This window comes from Bos grunniens, chromosome 26, assembly GCF_055505025.1.
Source record: "Bos grunniens cultivar Pamir isolate PY7600 chromosome 26, Bosgru_T2T1.0, whole genome shotgun sequence".
NCBI classification, from domain to species: Eukaryota; Metazoa; Chordata; class Mammalia; order Artiodactyla; family Bovidae; genus Bos; species Bos grunniens.
The window spans coordinates 9,905,079-9,931,558 of NC_141190.1; the positions used below are offsets into that span (position 1 = coordinate 9,905,079).

Here is a 26,480-nt window from a genome sequence, read left to right on the forward strand (position 1 = left end):
TAGCATTGTTGCTCTCTTCCCATTGCAGTTGCCAAAGTAGACAGCATATAAACCTGTAGCTACACAAAGAGAAAAATAGCAGTTTTCTGTTTCATATTATTCTCAAGGATTCTGTGGTTAATGTACCACTATTCAGCACACTGTTTATAATTAGTTTCATAGAACTGAAGCACAGTAATACTCTAAACTTTGGAGGTCTTTTGTCAGTGGGAAAAACAAGAGTTCTGAGAGGTTGTGAAGTCCTTCATTTTACATAGTTAGTATACATACTGTTAGAAAACCCAGGACATAGGAGTAAAAAAAAATTAGAGTCTTATTTAGGTTCAGATCTTGTTTTTGAACAAAGTGATTATGTACATTAGGACTGTTTTCTTATCCTTAGAAAAGATCTATCTTGTAAAGTGGTTGTAGTTTTAGGGATATATGTAAAATGTCTGGCATGTAGCTTAATATACAATAACTTGTGTCCATGGGGTTGCACAGAGTCAGACACGACTGAGCATCTGAGCATACACTGTTATATGATGTCATTATAATAATCACCATTCTTAAGAACCATATTTCTTCCTTTGTTGAATTACTTTCTTGTAATAATCTTATTGTGATCACTCTGAAACATGGGTTTCCAAATTTTCAAAAAACGGTGTCATGTTAAAACATTTACATTGTTTCTGAGTTTAGATGTGCCAGTGAGTAGTTTACTGAGGAAGAAAATTACTTTTTAAACTGAGGAATCTAGATTATAAGTTCATCTTGAAGAAGATGATATAAGAGGGTTAATGCACAGCAAAATGTGTAAAACTGGACCAAGAATACCATTTTATATTAACACAGGGCACACTCCACAATGCAGACTTAGCAATAATAGAGTGTTAAACATAACATCACAATATATTAAGCAAAAAGTGGAAGAAATTAGAAAAATTGATAGCAGTGCTAGTAGAAATCTTTTTAACGTACTTTAAGGTACGTACTTTAACGTATGTGCATGCTCCTTTGCTCAGTCGTGTCCAAGTCTTTGTAACCCCGTGTACTGCAGCCCACCAGGCTTCTCTATCCGTGGGATACACCAGGTGAGAATACTGGAGTGCATTGCTGTTTCCTCTTCCAGGGGATCCTCTGGACCCAGGGATCAAACCTGTGTCTCCTGCATTGGCAAGCAGATTCTTTACCACTGAGCAAGCTGGGAAGCCCTCACTTGAAGATCAGAAAGATACAAAATAAGAAGATATGTAAATTCCTTGAATAATATAATAAAATCCCATAAAATATATTTGTTTTCTCATTTTAAAAAGTCATAAATATTAATAATTCATTAGGCCAACCATAAAAATCTCACCTCCAAGTAGAAATATCTAAGCCCCATACCTTTGTTATAATTCAGTAGAATGAGAAAATTTGTTAAAATGTTTAATCAAACCAAATCAACTATTTGGAAACTTAAAAACTCTTTAAATTTTGGGTCATTGAAGAAATAGAAATTCATATTAGGTATTATTAAAATAATAGCAAATTGGAGAGAGATGGATTAATAAAGATGAAAGTATAAATTTATGAGTTAGCAAACAGTAAGCCATTTGAACTAATAAATCCAAACACTCATTGTATAAAAATGCCATTAAAATCAATACATCTTTTTGGAAGCCAATCAAAGGAAAGAGAGAAGAAAACAGAAAGATGTTAGGTTTGAGAAAGGAGATAGAACTACATATTCAAATCTATGCTAATGAATTTGAAAATGTCAATGGAAAATGGACAGTGTTTTAAAAATTATTTTAATTGGAGGCTAATTACTTTACAATCTTGTGGTTTTTGCCATACATTGACATGAATGAGCCATGGGTGTACATGTGTCCTCCATCCCGAAGCCCCCTCCCGTCTCCCTCCTCATCCCATCCCTCAGGGTTGTCCCAGTGCACTGGCTTTGAGTGCCCTGTTTCATGCGTTGAACTTGCACTGGTCATCTGTTTCACATATGGTAATATACATGCTTCAGTGCTATTCTCTCCAATCATCCCACCCTCGCCTTCTCCCACAGAGTCCAAAAAAGCCTGTTCTTTACATCTGTGTCTCTTTCACTGTCTCACCTATAGGGTCGTCATTACCATCTTTCTAAACTCCATATATATGCGTTAATATACTGTATTGATGTTTTTCTTTCTGACTTCCTCTGTATAATAGGCTCCGGTTTCATCCACGTCATTAGAACTGATTCAAATGTGTTCTTTTTCATAGCTGAGTAATAGTCCATTGTGTATATGTACCATGACTTTCTTAATAAGTATGTTATCATAAATGTTTCAAGGTGAAATACAAAGTCTGAATAGACCATCTAAGAGTGAAAATGTGTAGGAGCCTTCAAGAAGTAAGTAACAGATTTGTATTTCAGCCTGCTATAATACCTTGAAGCATCAAATGATTATGTTATTTAAATTCGTCCAGGTATTGGAAGGGATGTAACTTCCCAGAGGATTGCTCACATTGCCCTCCTACCTCAGTGTGATAAGGATAACATTTTTAAAACCAGAAAGCATAATACAGGGGAGATTAAATAGTTTGGCCAAAAGTAAGAGTAAGTGGAAGGGAGTTGTGAGAAATAAGAGTAGAAAATGAAGTTGGACTGTATTTTTATGTTTGTTAAAAAATTACGGGCTTCTCTGGTGTTGCTCAGTGGTTAAGAATCTGCCTGCCAAGCAGGAGACGCAGGTTTGATCCCTGGGTTAGGAAGATTCCCTGGACAAGGAAATGGCAACCCACTCCAGTATCCTTGCCCGGGAAATCCCATGGACAGAGGAGCCTGGGGTTGTGAAAGAGTTGGACAAGACTTAGCAACTAAACAACAAACATGAGGAATTATAGTATTTAATAAACTTGTTCTTATTGGGGTAGACACTGGGAAGCCATTTAACATTTTGTTTATGTGATTAATCTTATATTTTTGTCACATTAAAAGTGTGTTTCCTTTGCTCTATGATAGTGATGGTATTAGAAGAGATTTGGCCCTCAGATGCTGGAGAAAATAGTAAGTGAGTAATTAAAAGAGGTTGGTCCATGCAAAAATATGAAAGCTTCAGCTCTGATATATTGTTTTTTACGCACTTGTAAGATTTCCAGCTCAAAATGTCCAGCCATGTAAATTCTGGACTGGGAGTGAGGAGTGAAGTCATATTGAGAGACACAGTTTTGGGAGTTAATGTGTAAGATTTATAATTAAACTACTGAAGTAGATGGGGAAACAGTGGAAACAGTGGCTGACTTTATTTTTCTGGGCTCCAAAATCACTGCAGATGGTGACTGCAGTCATGAAATTAAAAGACCCTTACTCCTTGGAAGGAAAGTTATGACCAACCTAGACAGCATATTAAAAAGCAGAGACATGACTTTGCCAACAAAGGTCCGTCTAGTCAAGGCTATGGTTTTTCCAGTGGTCATGTATGGATGTGAGAGTTGGACTATAAAGAAAGCTGAGCACCGAAGAATTGATGGTTTTGAACTGTGGTGTTGGAGAAGACTCTTCAGAGCCCCTTGGACTGCAAGGAGATCCAACCAGTCTATCCTAAAGGAGATCAGTCCTGAGTGTTCATTGGAAGGACTGATGTTGAAGCTGAAACTCCAGTACTTTGGCCACCTGATTTGGAGAGCTGACTCATTTGAAAAGACCCTGATGCTGGGAAAGATTGAGGGCGGGAGGAGAAGGGGACGACAGAGGATGATATTGTTGGATGGCATCACTGACTCAATGGACGTGGGTTTGGGTGAACTCTGGGAGTTGGTGATGGACAGGGAGGCCTGGTGTGCTGCAGTTCATGGCATCGCAAAGAGTCGGACACGACTGAGTGACTGAACTGAGACTGAAGTAGATTGGATTGATGTAAAGAGGGGATAGCTGAGATCGATTTTGGGGGGAACAAGAAGAGAAGAATGGCCATAAAGATAAGAGAATATCTTTAGAAAGTGTATCCTGTGAAAGAAGCAGGGAGTTTTCAAAATGGCAGCCAAAAATATGAGCCACAATGATAGTAGGAAAACAGTAGAATGACCACTAATGCCCATTAGAACTAAAGACTTTTAAGAAATCAGCCTTATGCTAACAGACTTCCAGGAGTTAAGGAGACTTCTCTTCAAGAGTTTATAGAGAGAGAGAAGATGGAAGTTTGAGAGGGATATAAAATTTTGGGAGAGAATAGGTTTTTGGTCTTAGAGTTGTTTGCTTGTTTTGGATAAAGAATGAGTTACCTGAGCTTTTTATTAGGATGGACAGGTGGAGAGAATAAAGGCCGATGTCAGAGAGGCGATAATTAATAGAACACTTGCAAAAATGGAACCAGTGTGAACATGAAGAGACACTTCTATAAAATTTCAGCACTAAAAAGATTTTAAGGTGAGAGAAAATAATTCTGAGGGTGCTCACATTGGGTTACCTCAGGGTTCCCAGTAAAATGAGAACTTAGTTCTTAGACGGTGATGTTTGCGACTGGACAGAGAGGTGGATAAACAAAATGCTGAAAACATTGTAGTCAGGTGTTAATAAGTGTATACCAGAGGAAAGAGTTATTGAATGATACAGATTTGGAATTGGTGAGGCTAAGTAAAGACAGTAGAAATGTAAGCTAGAAGGAATAGTGGGAGGAACACTAAACATCCTCCTGGCCGGTGAATTAAAAGGGAATTGAAGAAGCAGTGGCTGCCTTTTGAGATGATGGCCAGAAATGTGATGCTAAGTCAACCTGTAGAATGCTAAGTGTAGCTAAAATTAAAGTGGTTTTAATGTTTTACTTGAGGAAAAAAAGTTAAGAATATAAGTAATTTTCTGGGAGAATATTTAATGGTAGAGAGTAGAACTACATTTTGGGGATGTAGTTAGAGACCAGTTTAGCTTAAAAATTATTAATTCAAGAATAGAATTGATTTTTATTAGTCTGAATTTAATGAAAAATGGAAATTTTTGAACATGTAATTTTTAATCTTCAACAGCTTTTAAAGGTCAGCCCTCTTCATATATGTAGAATTTTTGAAGATCAGTAAGTTCATTTCTTAGATTTTTTAAAAAAGATATATATTTAAATTTAATCTTAATATTCAAGATGCTGTAGGTAAAACATGCACATGAATCATTGTTTTCAGTGAATGCATTCAGGATATATGATGTTTAAAGTGTTATAAATCACATTGTCAACTTAGTGTGGAAGTTTTAGTCATTTTACTTCAAATCCTAGATTACATTGTGATTCATTGTACTGTTATTTAAATTTTAGTTAGGTGGATCACGGCTGTGAGAGACAAGAATAGAGTGAGAACAACATTTCAAGGGCTTATAGTACACATTTGGACCTTCCAACTTTCTTTTTTTTTAAACAAAGCTAGAGCTTATTTATTATCAAATATAGAGATCTAACATAAAACTAAAACTGATTTGGTGGTGCTGAACTCTTAGCATTTGCTTGTCTGTATCTCTAAAGCTTCAGATTTCTCCACAAGTTTTAAATTTCTTTTAATTTGGGCACATTGAATTTGAGATGCTGGTTAGCTAACAGATAAGGATTGCAAAGTTAAGATACAGAAGACTAATTTTACATAATTTGATAGTAAAATAATACATTTAAAGTTACATTTTCCAGCATTTTTCTTTGAACTGTGTCAATAATTTTGATTCTTGTAATTACACATTAATTACTCATTGCTAGCAGCTATTAGATTCATATAGTATTTTTTCTCTATGCATTTGCCTTTTTGTTAAGGATTAACTGGGTTTCTAAAACCTGTACTACAGATAAACTACCAATCACTTGCTACTTGAATAAAATTAAAACTTTGAAAATCTTCTAGTTATTTCATGCACACTTATACCAAGAATGAAGATAAGGACAAAAAAGATCATCTTTCATTCCACTAAACCCCAATAAATAACTTGACAACTTGGTCGGTTTCCATTGATTTAATTTTAAAATTTTAATTTGATTTTAATTTTAGACTAGATTATAAATATACATGGTTCAAAAAAGATTCCCCACCCCCCATCCATCTTGTGTGTGCTGTTTCCCCCAACCTGCTTTGCAATTCTGTATTTTATCTTGATAAACATGAAGAGGGTTTTTTTGGGGGGACAGGGTTAAGTGGCAATAAGTAATGTGATTTAGAGAATAATTTTAAGCTTAACAGTTTTTAAAATTTAATGATAATTTTTACATTGGTATTTGTAGCAGCTCTTAAAATAACACAGCTTTAGTTCTGTTTGTTTAAGAAAATATGTAGAACTAAAAATACTGCAGTTCCAAAAATTATACCTTAAATATTTGGTAGAATTTCTAAAATCACTGATTTGGATTTCTGTAACATTTTGTTGTTTTAGCATGGTTTTGTGTTAACTTCATTTAGTGTTCAATCCCCATGAGAATCTTGTGAAGGTAGTAGTATTGTCTTCATTTTCCTGAAGAAACAAAATTTGTGTTTTGACTATCAGCATTCACATCCAAGTCTCCTGATTGAATGATCTTTGTACTATAGCCGTAATCTTAGATTTTGAAGTGACTTTTATCCATTATTTGGCACTTTATATATTTTTTTAATCGTAATAAAATCATACTAACCTTTGTGAAAGTACTGAAATGAATACCTGTATACCTGCCATTCAACATACTTATCTTTAAACTTATATAAATGTACTTTCTACTATTCATTGGGGAAGGAAAGCATAAAAGTCCAGAGATTTTAATACATAGGGCAATTTAGATGCTGCTATAACATCTAAAAGAGAAATACTGCAAATTCTAGGTTGAATGTTTAAATTTTCCTGAAGTAATATTGTGTAACAGGAAAAGAAACCTTCAGTAAGTTCCCTAATACCTCATTTATTCAGCCCATTAGTGAATGCATTGTTACACACATTAGATTTTTTTTTCTTGAGGTAAGTCAGGGTCTCCATTTAAACACTACATGAATTGTATATATTTTTAGCATTTGTATATTTGAGAGTCCCTTGGACAGCAAGGAGATCAAACCAGTCAATCCTAAAGGAAATCAACCCTGAATATTCATTAGAAGGACAGATGCTAAAGCTGCAGCTCCAATACTTTGGCCACTTGATGCGAAGAGCTAACTCATTGGAAAAGACCCTGATGCTGGGAAAGTTTGAGGGCAAGAGAAGAAGGGGACGACAGAGGATGAGATGGTTGGATGGCCTCACCAACTCAGTGGACATGAGTTTGAACAAGCTCCAGGATATAGTGAAAGACAGAGAAGCGTGGCATGCTGCAGTTTCATGGGATTGCAAAGAGTCAGACATGACTTCACAATTGAACAACAGCAAGAACATACATAACTTTTCTAAAACATTATGTATTTCCAAGGTAACACAGTAGCTCAGGGACACCTAAGTACCTTTGTTTTCAGGTTATAGCATACAAGCATATGTGTCAGCCACATACTCTTGTTTTTGTTGGGTTCTAAAGCCAACATCTTTTTTGCTGCTGCTATTTCTGTCTCATAAAGGCAATATGCCTTTATTTAGTTTGCTGATTCTTTGCCTAGAAAATAAGTATCCAGGTTTGTGAGGAATTTTGTTCTATAAATCCTTGTGGGGAACCCTATGTGTGAAGGCTTTTGACAGTTATTTTGGATATGCACTGGCCTTTGCTTATTGGGTGCATGGTTCAAAGATTGTTGTGACCATTGAATAGATGGGAGTGTTATGATAATTGTATTTTAAGGGAGAAGAGTTTATTATGATATTTCCTTCATATTGATGTTGCTTTGATTTACTCTATTACCGAGCTAGATTTAAATGTTAGATCATTTAAGGTCAAATTTTTAATGTATATATATTCTTCAGCAGATACAATGAAACTTTTCTTTTGACTTTGCCTTTTTGTCTTTTTTTGTCTGTTCACCAGGGAGTAACTATTCCCAGTCAGAGGCGCTATGTGTATTATTATAGCTACCTGTTAAAGAATCATCTGGATTATAGACCAGTGGCACTGTTGTTTCACAAGATGATGTTTGAAACTATTCCAATGTTCAGTGGTGGAACTTGCAGTAAGTGCTCTAAATTCCCATCCTTTCATTTACTGTAACCCTTTTCTTAACATATGTAGAAGTTTATAAAAAATCTAGAAAGAAATTTACCACACTTAAACTTTATTCAAGTTTGTGTATTTCTGAGGTGTCCAAACTGATTACTTAAACTCAGCTCTTCAGCACACATTGGCCTAAGGAAGGCAAGACCATTGGGTCTGAAAGTCTTGAAGTCATTACATTTATGAAAGAAGTATTCTGTGCCACAACCACCAAATGCAGCCTATATTCTGACTTGGTGACTTAAAGCCTGTCCTGTCAGTGATTCAGTATGAGTGGTTGAGCATTGAGATTCACCACTTCAGTGGTGTTAGGGTAGGAACCAATTCCTCAGTATCTTAGGAAGACCAGATATTAATAGAAATGGTGATAAGAACGTTAAAAAGAAAACAGTTACAAGACATGGCAACATGCTGAAGTATATTGATTGAGTGTGGAGTATTAGAGAAAACCTAGATTTAGATCTGAGTTCCAGTGCTAAAGAGGCTTCCCAAATGGCTCAGTAGTAAAGAATCACCTACTAGTACAGGAGACATGGATTTGATCCATGGGTGCCCTCTCGGGTGATTCCTTTGGAGGAGGAAATGGCAACCCTTTCCAGTATTCTTGCCCAGCAAATCCCATAGACAGAAGAGCCTGACGGGCTGCAGTCCATGGGGTCAAAAAGAGTTGGACATGACTAAGTGACTGAGACCCCTCTGTCCCCCCGCCCCCACCCCAGTGCTAGAGTCGTCATTAATGTGCTATGTAACCAAGGGCACATCATCTTCCTCACCTCTCTTTGTTTATCAATAATATGAGGATATTTTGAAATCTGAAACTTCCTAGAAAAGTGCTAAATGAAGATCATGTCATTGATGTCTGCCTTTAATTTATCTCTCCCATCCTAACCTCTGTAAGCCTACCTCAGTCCTCCTGGTCCTTTTCTGCTTTTCTCCTATTTTTTGCCAGAGTTCTTAAGCTAGACTGATAGGAACCTTAAAACCTTGACCCTAAGCAGGTGGTCACGAGAGAACACGTGGAAGTGTTAATGCGGACCTATAAAAGAACAGACTGTGCTGCTTTTTTCTGTTAGAGTTTCTTGTATTAGTTTCTGTCTTGGAAGTGGTTAGTTTTTTTTTTGTTTTTTTTTTAAATTTTATTTTATTTTTAAACTTTACATAATTGTATTAGTTTTGCCAAATATCAAAATGAATCTATCACAGGTATGGTTAGTTGTATTTTCACGTTTGTGTCTGTGTCTGCTCAGTTGTGTCTGACTCTTTGTGACGCCATGGACTGTAGCCCGCCAGGCTCCTCTGTCTATGGGATTTTCCTGGCAAGAATACTGGAGTGGGTTGCCATTTCCTATTCCATTTCATGTTTAAGAACTGTGTTTTGTTTATTTAGAATACAATTTTGTAGTTTCTAGATAAGATGTAACTGTATTATTTTTCTAATACCTCTAACAGTATTTCAGTGATGCTTTGCAATTTGTTGGTGGCTTTATTTTTTAGCTTAAAGTTTTCTTCTTGACAGTATTTATGTAATTTAAAGGCTTTCTGACCCTGAATTAATTTATACCTAGAGAATTAATTTCTTTATGTTGTTTGTCAGGTGTGATCACCTTCATTAGATCTTTCCCGTATTCTTAGGGCAAGTTAACTTTATTTATCAAAGACCTTAACATAGCATGTGGAAGACTTCAAAGAGACCCCATTGATGTTTTTGTCATCTCAGTACAGTTTTAAAAACTGCTGAGTACAAGATACTATGCTGTCAAGAGGTGATTGACATAGGAATTTAGATTTATAGCAGAGAAGGGAAAGGAAAAAAACACGCAAAAAACTCATGCTCTTCCTATAGTGTTAGAGATCAGTGTAAGAGCCAAATGGCAAGATATAAAATATTACAGAAATAAACATTTAGTTCAGTAATTTTATCTACTCTATTTTTTTTTTTCCGTATTGGTCTCTAGCAAACATCTGTTAATTCTCCCAGTTGTGCTCTACCTTTAAACCTATGTGTTGTATATGTCTGTGTATATTGGACCTCTCAGTATTATGTTTAAACTTAGCAAGTTACTACTGAGATCTGTTTAATCTTTACTAATTTTCTAGTTCTTTGTTTACATACTATGATTCAATACTGTCTAGTGAAGCTGTAATATATAACTAAATGTGTGGTTGTACATGTAAATTACAAATAGTATATTCAGAAAAATCAAGTTGGGGGGAGTTGTCAAATAGTTTCATGAAGGAAGTCCAGATCTTTATTGAACATTGGAGAAAGCATACAATTTAGATTGGCCTTTAAACCAAAGAAAATTACAGGCAGTAGGAAATAGCTTGAATTGAAGCACAGCAGAAGGAAATGAGCTGGACAAGAAATATAGAGATGGAGAATAGAATAGGAATAAAATGTGTGGCTGACTGTTAGAAGACTCCGGATAGGCATATCAGACTTGATTTGATAAATACTAGTTGTCAGTGATCATAGCTTAAGCTGTAGTTGGGTACAGTTTTGTAGAAAGTAGTGATTGCACGAGGGAAGAAAAAACAGTGAAATTTAAACAATTGAATTAACATGACTTTCTTTAAGCCAGGTATGCTTTGCTAGGGCAGTCAAATGATTAGTTTTTCTTTTGCCATTTATATCTAAATATTTTACTCTGGTCAGGTGAATAAGTCACAGAAAAGGGAAGAAAGAAAAGGGAATCTGAGACTTGGAGACATGAATGTTGATATTTTGGTTTTAAACATATGTTTTAAATCAGGTAAAGGTGAGCCGTTTACATGAACATATTCACTTGGTACTTGAAAGTATGGATTTGAACTTATGTGAAAGATATGTCATATTTTGAGAAGCATCAGGAACAAGACATGGTAGTTAAGCGTTTCATATAAATTTGGAATAGGGCTAGAATATGAAATCAGTCCTGGGTGTTCTTTGGAAGGAATGATGCTAAAGCTGAAACTCCAGTACTTTGGCCACCTCATGGAAGAGTTGACTCATTGGAAAAGACTCTGATGCTGGGAGGGTTTGGGGGCAGGAGGAGAAGGGGACGACAGAGGATGAGATGGCTGGATGGCATCACCGACTCGATGGATGTGAGTTTGAGTGAACTCACGGGAGTTGGTGATGAACAGGGAGGCATGGCGTGCTGCGATTCATGGGGTTGCAAAGAGTCGGACACGACTGAGCGACTGAACTGAGAATATGGGAAGGCTCAGACGAAAATAGTGTGAGGACTGAGACAAACAGGATTCATAATGGTTTCGGTTTAGGAGGAGGAAGAGGAATCAGTGAAGAAAACGAAACGTGAAAATAAAGTATCTTCTGCAAAGTTGTCAGGGGTTAACGACCTTTTTCTTATTTGATTTTTGTCTTAATATTTCTAAATAAAAAGTTGCTATCTTCTGTATATCTAAAAGGGTTAAAAAAGTTAATAAAAGATGATCACTGTGATTTTTCTCATAGTATATCAATATATGTCCATCCAAAAAAAAATTCTAAGTTTTATTTCATTTCTGTTCTATTAGAGCACCATTTATCCTATCAAAGACATATATATATATATATATCAGTTGTGTCTTAGTCAAAAGAACCATACTAATGTTGGACTTCTGTTAAGTTTGGTCTTATCTATCTAAAATGTGAAATTCATACTTTAAAGAAAATTGTCTTCTTTAGGGATTTGAGGGAATATTTTTCACTTATTAAAACTTTAGCTTAGTTTTTTGAGGAAATATCTAAGTAACACTAATTTCTAATAAGATTATTTATTTATATAATTCTAAAAGTCTTGAAGGCGCACATTTTAGATGTAGTTTAATTAAAATCTGTTAATTCAGATTTCACAGTTAATTTGCTTTTTAAACTCCTGAGATTAAGATGATCAGATTCTGAATTAGTGGAGTTTGAATTAATATGATTACAAGGCATTTTCATCCTGATTGGTTTTTATCACAGTTTTAAAATCATACTTTGTTCACTTCTTCAAGCTGGACTTCTCAGTGAAATTTTCAGTGTCAAATTAAGTCTTGTAAAATAGCTCATTGTACTTTGAATCTTTAGTCAAGGAAGTGAAGATTATTGATAGGTTGTTAGTGTAACATTTCTCTTTTTAGAGTTCCTTTTTCTCATCAATGTCTCACAAATCCATATTGCAGTAAACACTCATGCTTTTTATCAAGCTTACTGTTTATTTATTATGTGATTGATGATATTGCATTAAGTATTGTATAGATGAGCCAGTAGGTGTTTATTATAGTGGAAAATTTATTTAGCTTGAATAAGCTTTTTGCCTTGTCCAGAGTTGTGGTCACATTGATAAAGAATGTGATACATTTTCCCCCCCATATTTAAGGATGATGTCTTTTGGTGCTGAGAACTTTATGTCTATATATTTATGTATTTCTCATTTACTTTATGCAAGCTTATGTTTTTATTTCTTAATTATCTTGGTATGTTTTGAAACTTTAAAAACCCACTTCTTCCCTCCTCAGTTTAATTACTTTCTTTCTTAACTGCTAGGATCTTAATGTTCGTAACTTGAAGCCAAATTCTGTCATCAGTGTCATTAGTATAAATGTATTTATGAGCAGATTTAAAAAATAAAACACATAAGCCTTTCTTTTCACACTTAGCTGCCTTTTAATTGCATTGCTAATATAAACAATGTATTTTGAGATTATTTTATTTTTATTATTATTATTTTTTTACCATTTATTTTAAAACAGACATGGACCAAAGTCAAAATACTTGTTAATGAAACTGGAATGTGCTTTGAAGAGAGGGAGATTGTGCTATAATTTGTACTTGATGTCTGTTGCATTTCTTTGCAGACACTTCAAATCTCTTTCTTCCTGTTTCTTGTGGTGGCTTTATATACCTTTAAAAATAAAATATGAATTATAGGTAAAATGAAATATGGTTAATATTTTTATAATTGTTGAAACTTGTGTTTATGGAATGTATTATAACTTTGTTATAGGTTATATTTTCTTTTTCTTAATGTGTAAGGATTGGTATTTTGTGGTTTTTATTCTGTGTTACAGACTTTAAAATACTGCAGCAAATACCTGTTTTAAAAGTTCCTTTTAATGTTACCTCATATTGACGGTACAAATTAGGGAAAATCTGGTATTGATTATATTTTGCTGTAGTTTATTTCCACTGATTTATTTCTATCTATCTACCTGTTTGTTATTTTCTATCTATTGATTTGTTTTAGTTGGGGCATTAAAGATGCAAAATTACTACTTTGTGTCTGTTGCTAATACTAATCATCAAAATAGCTTTTGACAGTTAAAGACATTTCCTGTGAAGTGATACTAGTATGTATTTGACCATGCAGATCCTCAGTTTGTGGTCTGCCAGCTAAAGGTGAAGATATATTCCTCCAATTCAGGACCCACACGACGGGAAGACAAGTTCATGTACTTTGAGTTCCCTCAGCCATTGCCTGTGTGTGGTGACATCAAAGTAGAGTTCTTCCACAAACAGAACAAGATGCTAAAAAAGGTTTGCTCTTTACTTTTTTTGGGAAAAATATCCAAAATAACCATACCTTGAATAGTAACCTCAGATCTTTTGCTTAAAGCATTTAGTTGGGCAGAAATCATTCTGAAAGGAGAGACTAAAAGATGTGTTTTCTGTCTGACATCTAATAAATCATGAATAGTTTTCTACTAAATCTGCACAGGCTTTGCTTACTATGGCATCAGTGAGCCATTATAGTGGTACATAGTCCTAGGAGAAGGAAAAGGCCATCTGACATTGTAATTTGAGATGAATTTTTCTTAACTTGGGTTATGCAGATAAATTCTGTAAAAATATTAAAGATTGCATATGTACCCCATTCAATCAGTTACAGTCCTTTTAGAAGAGATGATTGATGAAACCAAGAAGTAAGCATGGGGCACAAGTTTGAAAAAAAATTTTGGTCTGTTTGTAAAAATAAAATCTGTTTCCCCCATTTTGGTTAATGTTTGTTGAGACTGGGTCATTTTATATTTAGCTTCTTCAGATTTACTGAGTATTTCAATTTTTAGCTAGGCGAGGAATAAATATGAAGAGGAAGTAATAAAGAATGAAAAAATGTGGTATTTAAATATACACGTTTAGAAAGTCAGTGAGGTTTGCATCTCACTGAGCTATGTTTAGAGAATATAGGAGCTCATTTTAAAACAGTCTTGGTTTAAAATACTAAGTGTGAACATTTAAGGTGAGCCTAAGGTGCAGAATATTTAGATAGTAACGAGCAGAAACAGTGGTTGTGTGTATTGTTCCTGCCTCCTAAACATACCAGCTAGTAGTGTATCACTAATCTTTAGACAGTCTCCATAGTCAGATTGATTTCCTTTTCCTGAATTTTAGCTTTTTATTGTTGTTGTTGAGAGAAAATAAGGAAGCTTCATTTACTACAAAAATTTTGACTTGTATTTTGCTTATCAGAAGAAATATATTTTTCTTTATCCAGAATCCAAGTAGCTAGAAAATCACAAGATGTAAAACTGATTTTTTTCACCAGAAACCCATTTCCTATGTGTACTATATAAATAAAAGTTAAGTATATCTCCATAACTTTGAAAATATATTTTTCAATAATCCAAGAGGTATTAATAAATGTTTTGCAGTTAAGGTAAACTTTTTCTTTTATTCATTGTAAGACTAGCACACATAAAAATTTTATATTTTGCTTTTAAAAGTAAGCACCTGTATCACATTTTCAATACTTTTAGGAGTGCACTAATTCTTATTCTTCCAATTTACATTAACACATGTAAAATTGAAGGTTAAGTTAAATATTTATAATAATTTGTGTATCTTGAATTACCTTACATTTATTTCCATTTTATGTGATATTCCTTGCATGTTGTAAGAGTTTGGTGTGTTTTAAACAAAGCAGTTTTTCTATCATTAGTGCTTTAGCACAATCCACAGTTTTTGAAGTTTTAAATTTTACTAGTTTATTTTCTTCTGACTCTTTAAGTGAAGTATGTGTGTAGTTACTAACTCAGTAACTTTGCTAAAATAATTGAAATTAATAAGACATTTTAAAAAGACTTCTACCACATTATAAAATTGCTGTGCTAGGTGCTGTTAAAAGATACAAAAACATTTAAGACATAAGTTCCTTAAGGTTCTTACCATCTTCCCAGGAAAATAAACTTGAAGATAAATTAGAATAAAAGGTTTAAATGGCAGGTTAAGGTACCAGATAAGATGTCACAGGGCTGTACATCATTAATTGTCAAATGATGCATACAGGCCAGTTCCACTAATCAAGAGAGAACAGTTTCTATGTTGATCAGGAAAGGTTTGAAGTAGTGAATTTCTGATGTGATTTTTGTTTTAATTTACAAGACCTCGTTATTAGTAAGAAGTTTTTTTTTTTTTAAAGTGGGCATTTTGTAACAATGAAAAGTTGAAGTTCGTAACACCTTTCAGTGCTTCATTGGAAAGTTGTACTGACATTTCAGGAGCTTTTGTTAAAGTAAATTTTGTAATAGCTTGTTGAAACACAGAGGAAATTAAATCCATTTCTGAATTTTTTTAGTATATAATATAAACTCAACACTTTAAAAAACTAACATTAGACTAGAAAAGATATTTTACTTAAGGTATTAAAGTAAGTTTATTTTAGCACTTGTGGAACTACATTTTGGTCTAGATTTGAATTAAAGGAAACTTCCTATGGGAGTTAGATGCTATAGACAGATAACCCATAGATTGCCCAGTATTAGTTTTTGTGTTTACCTTTGTTGGGAATATTAAATAGCACATGGCATGATGTGTTCACTTCCTAGGACAAATGTTGAATAAATTAGCATTGTTTTTTAAAAAAAAATTCAAATATGCTTTTTTTTTTTTAAAGGACAAAATGTTTCACTTTTGGGTAAACACATTCTTCATACCAGGACCAGAGGAAACCTCAGAAAAAGTAGAAAATGGAAGTCTATGTGATCAAGAAATTGATAGTATTTGCAGTATAGAGCGTGCAGATAATGACAAGGAATATCTAGTACTCACTTTAACAAAAAATGATCTCGACAAAGCAAATAAAGACAAGGCCAACCGATACTTTTCTCCAAATTTTAAGGTCAGTTAAAAACATATTGACAAGTTGATGAGTGGCTCTGTGTGTTTGTTTTATTCTAGGTATATAGCTGGTGAAAGACTTGGACGGTTAATTTTTAAACTAAGTAAATTCATAAGCATTGTTCACGTAGCAGTAACCTAAAACTTTCTAATGAAATCCAGGATGCACAGAGAGTCAAAAGGCTACCTTTTCCTTACCCTGTTCTTTGCAATTTGGTGAAATACGGGGCATAGGTTGGGGAGGGGATTTAAGTTGAATATGAAGTAAGAATAGGTGAAGAAGGAAGTGGGAAGGAACTCAGCCCTTTAGGAATGATTCATATGGAATGTTTTCACTGCTTCTACCCTTCTCCCTCTCCATTTTGTTCTCAACTCCTTAGAGCGATCTTAAAAATGACTTGATTGTATCAGTCTTGTTTATACTTTTTAAAGATCTGTGGTTTTTTGATGGGACCTGCAGGAAACTGTATAATTTAGCATGGGACTACTTTCTACACCTAGTCTAGCCACATTCTCTTCCTGCAGTTCATTCAGGATGGTCTCTTGTCAGTTCTTCAGTTGCTTCAGGTCTTTCCAGTTCGTTTCCTTCTCCCTTCTCTCCAGCCCTTGGCCTTTCCCTGCCCTTCACTTGGCTGTCCTCCTTACATCCTAACCTTCGCTTCAATCTCATGTGCTCCGAAAGGCCTTCTCTGGTCATCCTCTCCTCTTCTTCCTTTTTTTAAACTCTGCCTACCTCCTCTTGTTACGGAATTATTTGATTCATTTTACTTTTATCTATGTCACACGTATTTGTGTACTTTTGTTTATATTTATAGATGAGAATTCAAATCAGGTTAAAAATCTGACTTGTGAACATTCCCTAATGGTTGTTTGCCATTTTTTTCTTCTTCTCATTTCTTCTTCTGTATTGTACCTGATTTTTCTCTCTCCCTTTCGCCACACCCTCTTCCTTTCTTTTTTAAAATTCTCTCTTCATTCCATTTTTATAACATGTAGCAAACTTAATCATATCTTATAAGTTTAAGGATATTGCTAGTAGTAATAAAAATAAAGAGGGGCTACCTGTTTCAAGTGAAAATGGAGCTAATAAGTGCCTTCAGATCTTATATTTAAAGTGTTTTGAAGTGTCTTTTAGAATTTGTAAGTTTGTTTACTTTCTTTTCTCTGTCTACATTTTCCTCAGTTCCTAGCTTTTAAAGTGTGACTTACTCTAATTTTATTTTTTTTGTTTTAATGTTACAAGAGGTTTTATATTTGTTATTACAAATAAAGCTGTTGCAGTTATCAGTAAACACATATATCATCATATAATGGTAAGTGCTTTGGAAAAATAAAGCAGAGATAGGAGAGAGAGTGGCCTTGGTGTATTTTTTAGTGGGATGATTAGAGAAGGCCTCTCCAAGAAATTGACTTTAATTAGAGGCCTAAGTGAAATGAGGGAGCTATAAAATATCTGGGAAAAGAGGAAAGAGCAGATGTAGAAACCCTGAGACAAGAGTGAGCTTAGTGTATTTGAAGAGCAATAGATAAGAAATCATTTTGACTCACACACATCAGTCCAAGTGTGAATACATTGAGTGTGTTCTCCACAGGAAAGATGTAACCTGATTTTTGTCTTTAAAAGTTTCCTCTGTCCTCTCCTTTAAAATGAAGGCTAGAGGAGGGCAAGAGTGAAGCTAGGACACTAGTTGAAGGTGGAACTAAAAGGCTTTCCTGATGGAGTGGTTATTGAATGTAAGAAAAAGAAGAGTGCATAATGACTCTTGGATCATGTGGGCAGGGCTGTAGATACAATAGACTGATCAAAGAATTGGATGTCAGATCTAATTTAAATCCCACATCCACTGCCTACTAGATACGTGGCCTTTAGCAAGTGTCCTAGCCTTTCTGAACTATAGCTTTCTCTCTTTTAAAAGAGAAAGACCTATCTTGTAGAGTTGTTTTGACAGTTATTCCAGCTCTGCTTGTAAAGGTCGTTGGTTCACTGTTTAGAGCGCTGTATGATATTAACTTTTTTATTACTCCCTTTCAGTGAAGTTTTTAGGGCGAATGGAATCCTAAACATCATTGTTAATGTTATCTGTATTAGAAAATACGTTGAATTTCAGACAGGCTGTAAGTGAAATATTCTTTTGAAACTCAACTCTTTGTGAGTTGAATTTTGTGATTGAAAAAATATTATGTGGACTATTGAAATCAGTACATTTCTTTTGTAGAATTATTTCATTAATGCCTGTAGTTTATGCTTATTTAAAAAAACACGTAGTATATTAACATCCCAGTTTCTTTTCAGTGTATACCAAGAAAGAAAATGTAGGAAATCTTGAGAATGTCATTTAAAAGGCTCTTTAAAGATTATATATGTCATAGTACTTGAAAATGAATCTGATGAAGATATGTATCTTTGAGGGTGGTCAGATTTATTGATTTTTCATTTACACTTTCTCTTCTTTCTCTAGGTGAAGCTGTACTTCACAAAAACAGTAGAGGAGTCATCAAATCCAGAGGCTAGCAGTTCAACTTCTGTAACACCAGATGTTAGTGACAATGAACCTGATCATTATAGATATTCTGACACCACTGACTCTGATCCAGAGAATGAACCTTTTGATGAAGATCAGCATACACAAATTACAAAAGTCTGATTTTTTTTTTTTATCAAGAGGGATAAAACACCATGAAAACAAACTTGAATAAACTGAAAATGGACCTTTTTTTTTTTTTTTTAATGGCAATAGGACATTGTGTCAGATTACCAGTTATAGGAACAATTCTCTTTTCCTGACCAATCTTGTTTTACCCTATACATCCACAGGGTTTTGACACTTGTTGTCCAGTTGAAAAAAGATTGTGTAGTGTCATGTATATACCTTTTTGTGTCAAAAGGACATTTAAAATTCAATTAGGATGAATAAAGATGGCACTTTCCCATTTTATTCCAGTTTTATAAAAAGTGGAGACAGACTGATGTGTATACGTAGGAATTTCTCATTTTGTGTTCTGTCACCAACTGAAGTGGCTAAAGAGCTTTGTGATACACAGGTTCACATCCTACCCCTTTGCACTTGTGGCAACAGATAAGTTTGCAGTTGGCTAAGAGGAGTTTCTAAAAGGTTTTGCTACATTCTAATGCATGTATTCGGGTTAGGGGAATGGAGGGAATGCTCAGAAAGGCATTTGTTGTGTGCTGGACTCTGGACCATATACCATCTCCAGCTATTTACACGCACCTTTCTTTAGCATGCTACAGTTATTAATCTGGACGTTTGAGGAATTGGCCGCTGTCACTGCTTGTTATTTGTGCATTTTATTTTTTTTAAGCATATTGGTGCTAGAAAAGGCAGCTAGAGGGAGTGAATCTGTATTGGGGTACAGGAATGAACCTTCCACAACATCTTCAGAATCCACAAATGAAGGGATTTAAAAGTAATGTGGTCATAGATAAGAAACACAGCAACAATGACTTAACCATACAAATGTGGAGGCTATCAACAAAGAATGGGCTTGAAACATTATAAAAATCGACAATGATTTATTAAATATGTTTTCTCAGTTGTAATGACTGCTCCATCTCCTGTGTAATCAAGGCCAGTGCTAAAAGTCAGATGCTATTAGTACCTACATCAGTCAACAACTTACACTTACGTTATTAGTTTTCAATCATGTACCTGCTGTGGATGCTTCATGTGCTGCCTACAAGCTTCTTTTTTCTCATTAAATATACAATATTTTGTAATGCTGCACAGGAAATTTCAATTTGAGATTCTACAGTAAGCGGTTTTTTTTTCTTTAAAAATTTATGATGCACTTATTCAATCCAATAGATGTCAGCCGTTCCACCCTTTTGACCTTACACATTCTATTACAATGAGTTTTGCAGTTTTGCACATTTTTTAAATGTCATTAACTGTTAGGGAATTTTACTTGAATATTGAATACATATAATGTTTATATTTAAAAGGACGTTATTTGTGTTAAAAAGGAAATTAGAGTTGCAGTAAATTTTCAACACTGCACAAATAATAAGTCATTTACTTTTTCAGTAGAAATTGTCCCACATAATGCTTTTATCAATTTGCTATTGAAAGAATAGATTTTTTTAAATGTGCAGTGTTGAATCATTTTTCATAGTGCTAGAGTTAGGATTAGGGCTTCAGTTTCACTTCTTAAATATCATATATTTGATATGCCCAGACTGCATATGATTTTAAGCAGAGTACAACTACTATTGTAAAGTTAATGTGAAGATATGATTAAAAATCATTTTTTTCCCAGAAATTTGATATCTTTCAAATTACACCTTGACCTTGAAACATTTGACTATCCAGCCAATTTATTTCTTATTGGTGTAAAATCTCATTTTCAATAACTTATTGGTGCTGAAATTGTTCACTAGCTGTGGTCTGACCTAGTTAATTTACAAATACAGATTGCATAGGACCTACTAGAGCAGCATTTATAGAGTTTGATGGTAAATAGATTAGGCAGAACTTCATCTAAAATATTCTTTAGTAAATAATCTTGACATGTTTTCCATACCTCGTCAGTTTCATTCAAAAAATAAGGTTTTAAAATTTTTTAACAAAGCGGTTAGTATTTACACATTTATATTTAAACACTGATATGTAGAGAATTGATTGACTGCTCATAAGTTAAATTGGTAAGGTTAGAGACACCTATTCCTCAGCCCTTATCATTGAAATTTATCTCACCTTGTCTTTCATAAAAGCTGAAAACTGTTGACTAAAATGAAAATCAACTATTTGTGTTTTGAAGATAGTTATTAATACTGTTGTTTGTTATAGTTTTGGGCACAGTATATTAAAGCATAACTTGTATTGTTCCAATATGTAACATGGAGGGCCAGGTCATAAATAATGACATTATAATGGGCTTTTGCACTGTTATTATTTTTCCTTTGGAATGTGAAGGTCTGAATGAGGGTTTTGATTTTGAATGTTTCGATGTTTTTGAGAAGCCTTGCTTACATTTTATGGTGTAGTCATTGGAAATGGAAAAATGGCATTATATATATTATATATATATAAATATATATTATACATACTACTCTCCTTTATTTCAGTTACCATGCCCATAGAATTTGACAAGAATTGCTATGACTGAAAGGTTTCCGAGTCCTAATTAAAACTTTATTTATGACAGTATTCATGATTAGCCTGAAATGCATTCTGTAGGTAAATCTCTTTGAGTTTCTGGAATGTTTTCTTAGACTTTTTGGATGTGCAGCCGCTTACTTGTCTGAAGTTACTTGAAGGCATCACTTTTAAGAAAGCTTACAACTGGGGCCCTGTACCATCCCAAGTCCTCTGTAGCTCCTCTTGAACATTTTTCTGCCATTATTATTAAAGGGTAGTTGAGTAAATAGCATCACCATTTTTCACTGTGGCACAGGTTATAAACTTGAGTGGAGTTTACCGGCAGCATCAAATGTTTCAGCTTTAAAAAATAAAAGTAGGGTACAAGTTAATGTTTAGTTCTAGAAAATTTGTGCAATATGTTCATAACGATGGCTGTGGTTGCCACAAAGTGCCTCGTTTACCTTTAAATACTGTTAATGTGTCATGCATGCAGATGGAAGGGGTGGAACTGTGCACTAAAGTGGGGGCTTTAACTGCAGTGTTTGGCAGAGTTGCCTTCTACCCTGCCAGTTCAAAAGTTCAATCTGTTTTCATATAGAATATATATACTAAAAAATTTCAGTCTGTTCAACAGCCTTACTCTGATTCAGCCTCTTCAGATACTCTTGTGCTGTGCAGCAGTGGCTCTGTGTGTAAATGCTATGCACTGAGGATACACAAAAAATACGATGTGTACAGGATAATGCCTCCTACCAATCAGATGTCCATTTGTTATTGTGTTTGTTAACAGCCCTTTATCTCTTAGTGTTATAAACTCCACTTAAAACTGATTAAAGTCTCATTCTTGTCATTGTGTGGGTGTTTTATTAAATGAGAATATTAATAATTTAAATTGCTTAGGTTCATTGACATTTTAATGATGGGCAGCCAAATGTAATTAATAAGTTTTTTGTAAGGTTTTTTTTTAACCCCCTGCTGTCCTTCAACGCCTGCAGTTACATAAAAACATGGGCCCTTATCAGTTTGGGAGTAGAGTACCAATCTACTCATGTTTGAGAGGCATTTAGCTTTTTTAGGATCTTAGTCTAATACTTAGTAAATTGTTTCAAGCACAATTTAAATTGCACATATTAAATAATACGCTAATCCCAAAATGTTCACGATTTTTGAAAAATCATGCATATATCTATATATATATATATTCTACTAAGTGGGGTGTCTGAAGATAATTGCCCAGAATGGATTTGATATCTCAGATTTCAATTTTGTGGCTTTTCCATTCTTTGATTCTGTAATACGCCATCAACATGGGAAGCTTCATCTGTTCATTGTGACTTACGCTCTTTAAAAATTGATATTCCACAATAGTCTAAAGACTTCGTGTTCCTGAACTTAATCTTACTATTTCTCATATTTTTAAGAGCGCAAAAACTAAGTAAGGCATATCCTTTCACAAAGCATAGTAAGGTAATAAGTGAAAGTGTAGCTTATACAAATGTTAAAGCAGATCATTTATGTAACAATTTAATGTTATTTCAAGTTTACATTTTCTCTAACTTTGAAAAAGTGAATAATATATAAAGTATGAAAAGTGTGTGTGTGTGTGAGTACACACATTTTTTTTCTTTTTAGATACCTTAAGTATGGATGAAAACCATCCTGGAGTCTAAGATCATTCTGATTTATAAGATGATCTTGGTGGTGTCTGGAAAATAGGAATTTACTGTTTTTTTTTTCTTAATTGCATGTTCTCACTACCCTTAATTTGAGCTAGCTTGGTTAAGTGAATGCCATCACCATTTCCATTGAGAATTTAAAAATCACCGGTGTTTAATATGCAGGCTTCCAAAGGCTCACAACAAATCAAGACCCTTAAATCTAGTTAATTTGCTGCTAATGTGAAACTTTTCTTATTCTTTTATTCTTGCCAGATAATTAGCCACAGATCTAAAACTTAGTCTTAAATGGCTAGAGTGTAAGTTTTGATAAGCAGGAATGTTTGTGAATGGAAATAGTGTAAATATTCAGTCCAAACTGGTATAAATACGTAAAAAACTAGCAAAAAAGATAATAGAGAAAAACATTTAAAAACTTCTAAAGATGAGATGAAAGAGACTGATTTTCCTATGGAATTATGTATCTGTAGGAAACCTAATGATTATCAATGGCTTTTAATTTTAGAGTAAATATATTCTTTTATGATCTTGCTATTTTTCCATCTTTTAAGAGATCTTCCAAGTGTATCAGAATATATGTAGCCACTCTGACAAATACATATGTTGGTAGCTTTAAAAGTTTGTAATGTGAAGTCAGTAAAGGACAGTAGTTTCATTGGTTGAGAATACCCTTTGGTTTTTAAGTTAGCTATGTTGAGAACAGTTTCCCATAAAAAAATCTTCACTCATAATCCCACCACCTGGAAATAGCCATTAATACTTCAGTGACTATACAATCATGTTTTTTTTCTTGTATATTCATGTATATATTTTCTTTAAATAGTGAAATTTGTACTGTGCATACTCAAAGCCTTTAAGCTTAGTATTTCTCTCATGGATTTGTAGAATGTTAAATTGCATCAGAAAATGGACATTGATTGGATTCTTTCTAGTGCTGCAGATGCAGATTATGAGTGTACTGGAGAGCCCTTTCCAATTCAGTGGGTCAGTCATAGATGTTTAAATATTGTTGGCATCACAATAATACATGTCTAGGTAAATAAGACAGTTACATTTATTTAGAATAGACAGGCTTAAGATTGTAGATATTTCTCTTCAAAAACTATTTCAAACATTTGCATTTTGGGATTATGTGTTAAACAGAATGTATGAAACACTATTAGTTAATTTCATCATCACCTTTCTATTTCCCTTATAAGTTGGAAAAGAAGGATGAGCTTTTCAGTCTTTATAATTCCCAAACAGTTGCTCAATTTAGAGTGAATTAAACACCTGCAAAAAAGAAAGTTACTGCTGGTTTATCACTTAGCTGTCTCTATATCTGTGCTCATGAGACTTCTGTCACATCAAAACCTATTTCTTGAATGGTTCGCATTTAGCTCTGGAACTTAACCATGTTTGATAATGGTGGGCTTAGGACATAAGACTTTTCCTGACAGTTAAGAATTTTGGTGGAAAAAATTTAGCTGGAGGGCAATACATAACTTACAAACCAATGTATTGATATTTTACCAACATTTTTACATATATGAGTGAAGTCAACTGCCATTTTTGAGCATTACCACATTTTAAAATAAAGCTGCATATTTTTAAATGAAATGTTTAACAAGGATTTATATTTTTCATTTTTTCAATTAAAAATAATATTTATATCTCCTTTGTTGCATGTGGATTCTCATCTGTTCTTAAAGTGGTTAGAGATTTTGTTTGTTCTGGAGTGGAGCAAAGCTCATAGTCATGGCTCTAGTGTTTCAGTTTGTCAAATCTGTTCACTGTTGTGAAATTCTTAAAATGGTTAAATGTGGCTTTCTGTAGCTTATCATTTATCAGCTTTCATGTACACTTTTAGGATTTTTCTGCCTAGTCTGTTGTCTAAGTGATATCCCATGTTTACAAATGCTCTTTCAGTTTCTATTTTCTTTTTCCATTATAATGCCCTAATGGGCAGTTTTTAAAAGAGAGTGTGTGTGTGTGTGGGGGGGGGTGTGTGTGTGTGTGTGGGGTGTGTGTGTGTGTGTGTGTGTGTGTGTGTGTGTGTGTGTGTGTAGTGAGGTCTGGGTGGCTGGGTGAACTTCGTGTTTGAGAGTGCTAGATTCCAGTTTTAGAGATGAAATAGTTTAATTCAGGCAACCAGTTTTCACTGGAATTTTACAGCTCATCATAATGAAAATAATCTTGACCTTGCTTGACTTTGACACTCAGTAATGAGTCTTGGATATTAATGAATTTGTTGGTAGTATCTTGATACGTGCATTATTGAATTATTTTCTGAGTTGTGCATTTATCCAAAGTTGGTATGTTGGAAATGTTTATATCAAAATTCCATTTGGCTACTGATGGACATGAAAACAGAGATGCTTTCTTATGGACAGTATTTGTTTTCTTTAAAAAATTAAAAAGGTTAATTATTTTTAATACTTGGTTTTAAACTTTTTATTCAACAAGTGTTTGTCAAGTCCGTAGATGTTTGGATTATATTAGAGATCCAACCAACATCCTCTGGCCCTTCAGGAGTTTCCAATCTAATAGAGAAAATAGACTTTATTAAAATAGTTATAATATTGATATGTGACACCATGATGATTACCACACCTTCCATATGCTCCTCTGAATTTCCACCCCCGTTAAGTTAGAAGGGGCTGTTCTGACTATTCCAGTGAGTTAGCAGTGAAAAGTGGTATGACGCTTCCAAGGAAAAGCAATGAAAATAAAATCCCTTGTACAATCCTGAGGCTTCTCTACTACAGTGACCAAGGACATGATGTGTTCCAGATGGTGCAGCTCTGTCTGCCTGTCTCTTGAGTGACTGTATGGAGCAAAACTTCCTCAAATCCTCCCCCTGTATTGAATGTTAGGTATTAGCATGAGCAAGCGGTTAAGATTACCTTACACTGAGATTTGGGGACAATTTGTTACATTGCATCATTAATTGTATTCTAGCTTACGCTTTGGAAGGACAAGACCCTGATGCTGGGAAAGATTGAAGTAAAAAAGAGAAGCGGGCAGCAGAGGATGAGATGGTTAGATAGCATCACCGACTTCATGGACATGAATTTGAGCAAACTGGGAGACAGTGAATGAAGGACGTGAGAGCCTCGCGTGCTGTAGTCCATGGGGTTGCAAAGAGTCGGATAGGACGTAGCGACTGAACAACAACAAAACCGGGAAGGCTTTGTTGAGCAAAGAAGAGGAAGTTAAGAACAAAGCAAACTGGGAAAAAAAAAAAAAAGCAAAATGGCAACAAAACAACATGATGCAATAAAGAAACTAAATTGTAAGTCACTCAGTTGTTATAGAGCACTTGATATGTATCAGGTACTGATCTAGATACGTGGGATACAAATGAGTGAACAATAGATCCCTGTCCTCATAGATCTTACATTCTAGTAAGGGATAATATCAGTAGATAAGGAATGAGCACCACACCATTTATAAGTTAATAAATGCTGTGTGGGGGAGGGGTGGGGAATGTGAACAGGGTAAGGAAGAACCAGGTACACAGAAACAGAGATTGCACTGAGAAGTCCAAATAGGCCCCCCCTGAAACAGT

At 34.3% G+C, this 26,480-nt stretch overlaps 1 protein-coding gene across 3 annotated transcripts in view; it reads left to right on the top strand.

Moving 5' to 3' along the window:
* Window positions 1-22,104, top strand: part of PTEN (phosphatase and tensin homolog) — a 100,490-nt gene extending 78,386 nt beyond the window's left edge. For 2 of the 3 annotated variants that reach the window (XM_086379244.1, XM_086379245.1), the window contains 4 exons: window positions 7,890-8,031; window positions 13,409-13,575; window positions 15,932-16,156; window positions 18,615-22,104. In XM_086379244.1, the coding sequence (XP_086235370.1) occupies window positions 7,890-8,031; window positions 13,409-13,575; window positions 15,932-16,156; window positions 18,615-18,800 (720 nt within the window). In that variant the 3' untranslated portion in view covers window positions 18,801-22,104. Of the gene's footprint in view, window positions 1-3,831; window positions 4,382-7,889; window positions 8,032-13,408; window positions 13,576-15,931; window positions 16,157-18,614 lie in introns of those variants that run through there. The other variant, XM_086379246.1, reaches the window with a different exon arrangement.
* Window positions 22,105-26,480: the final 4,376 nt, after the last annotated feature.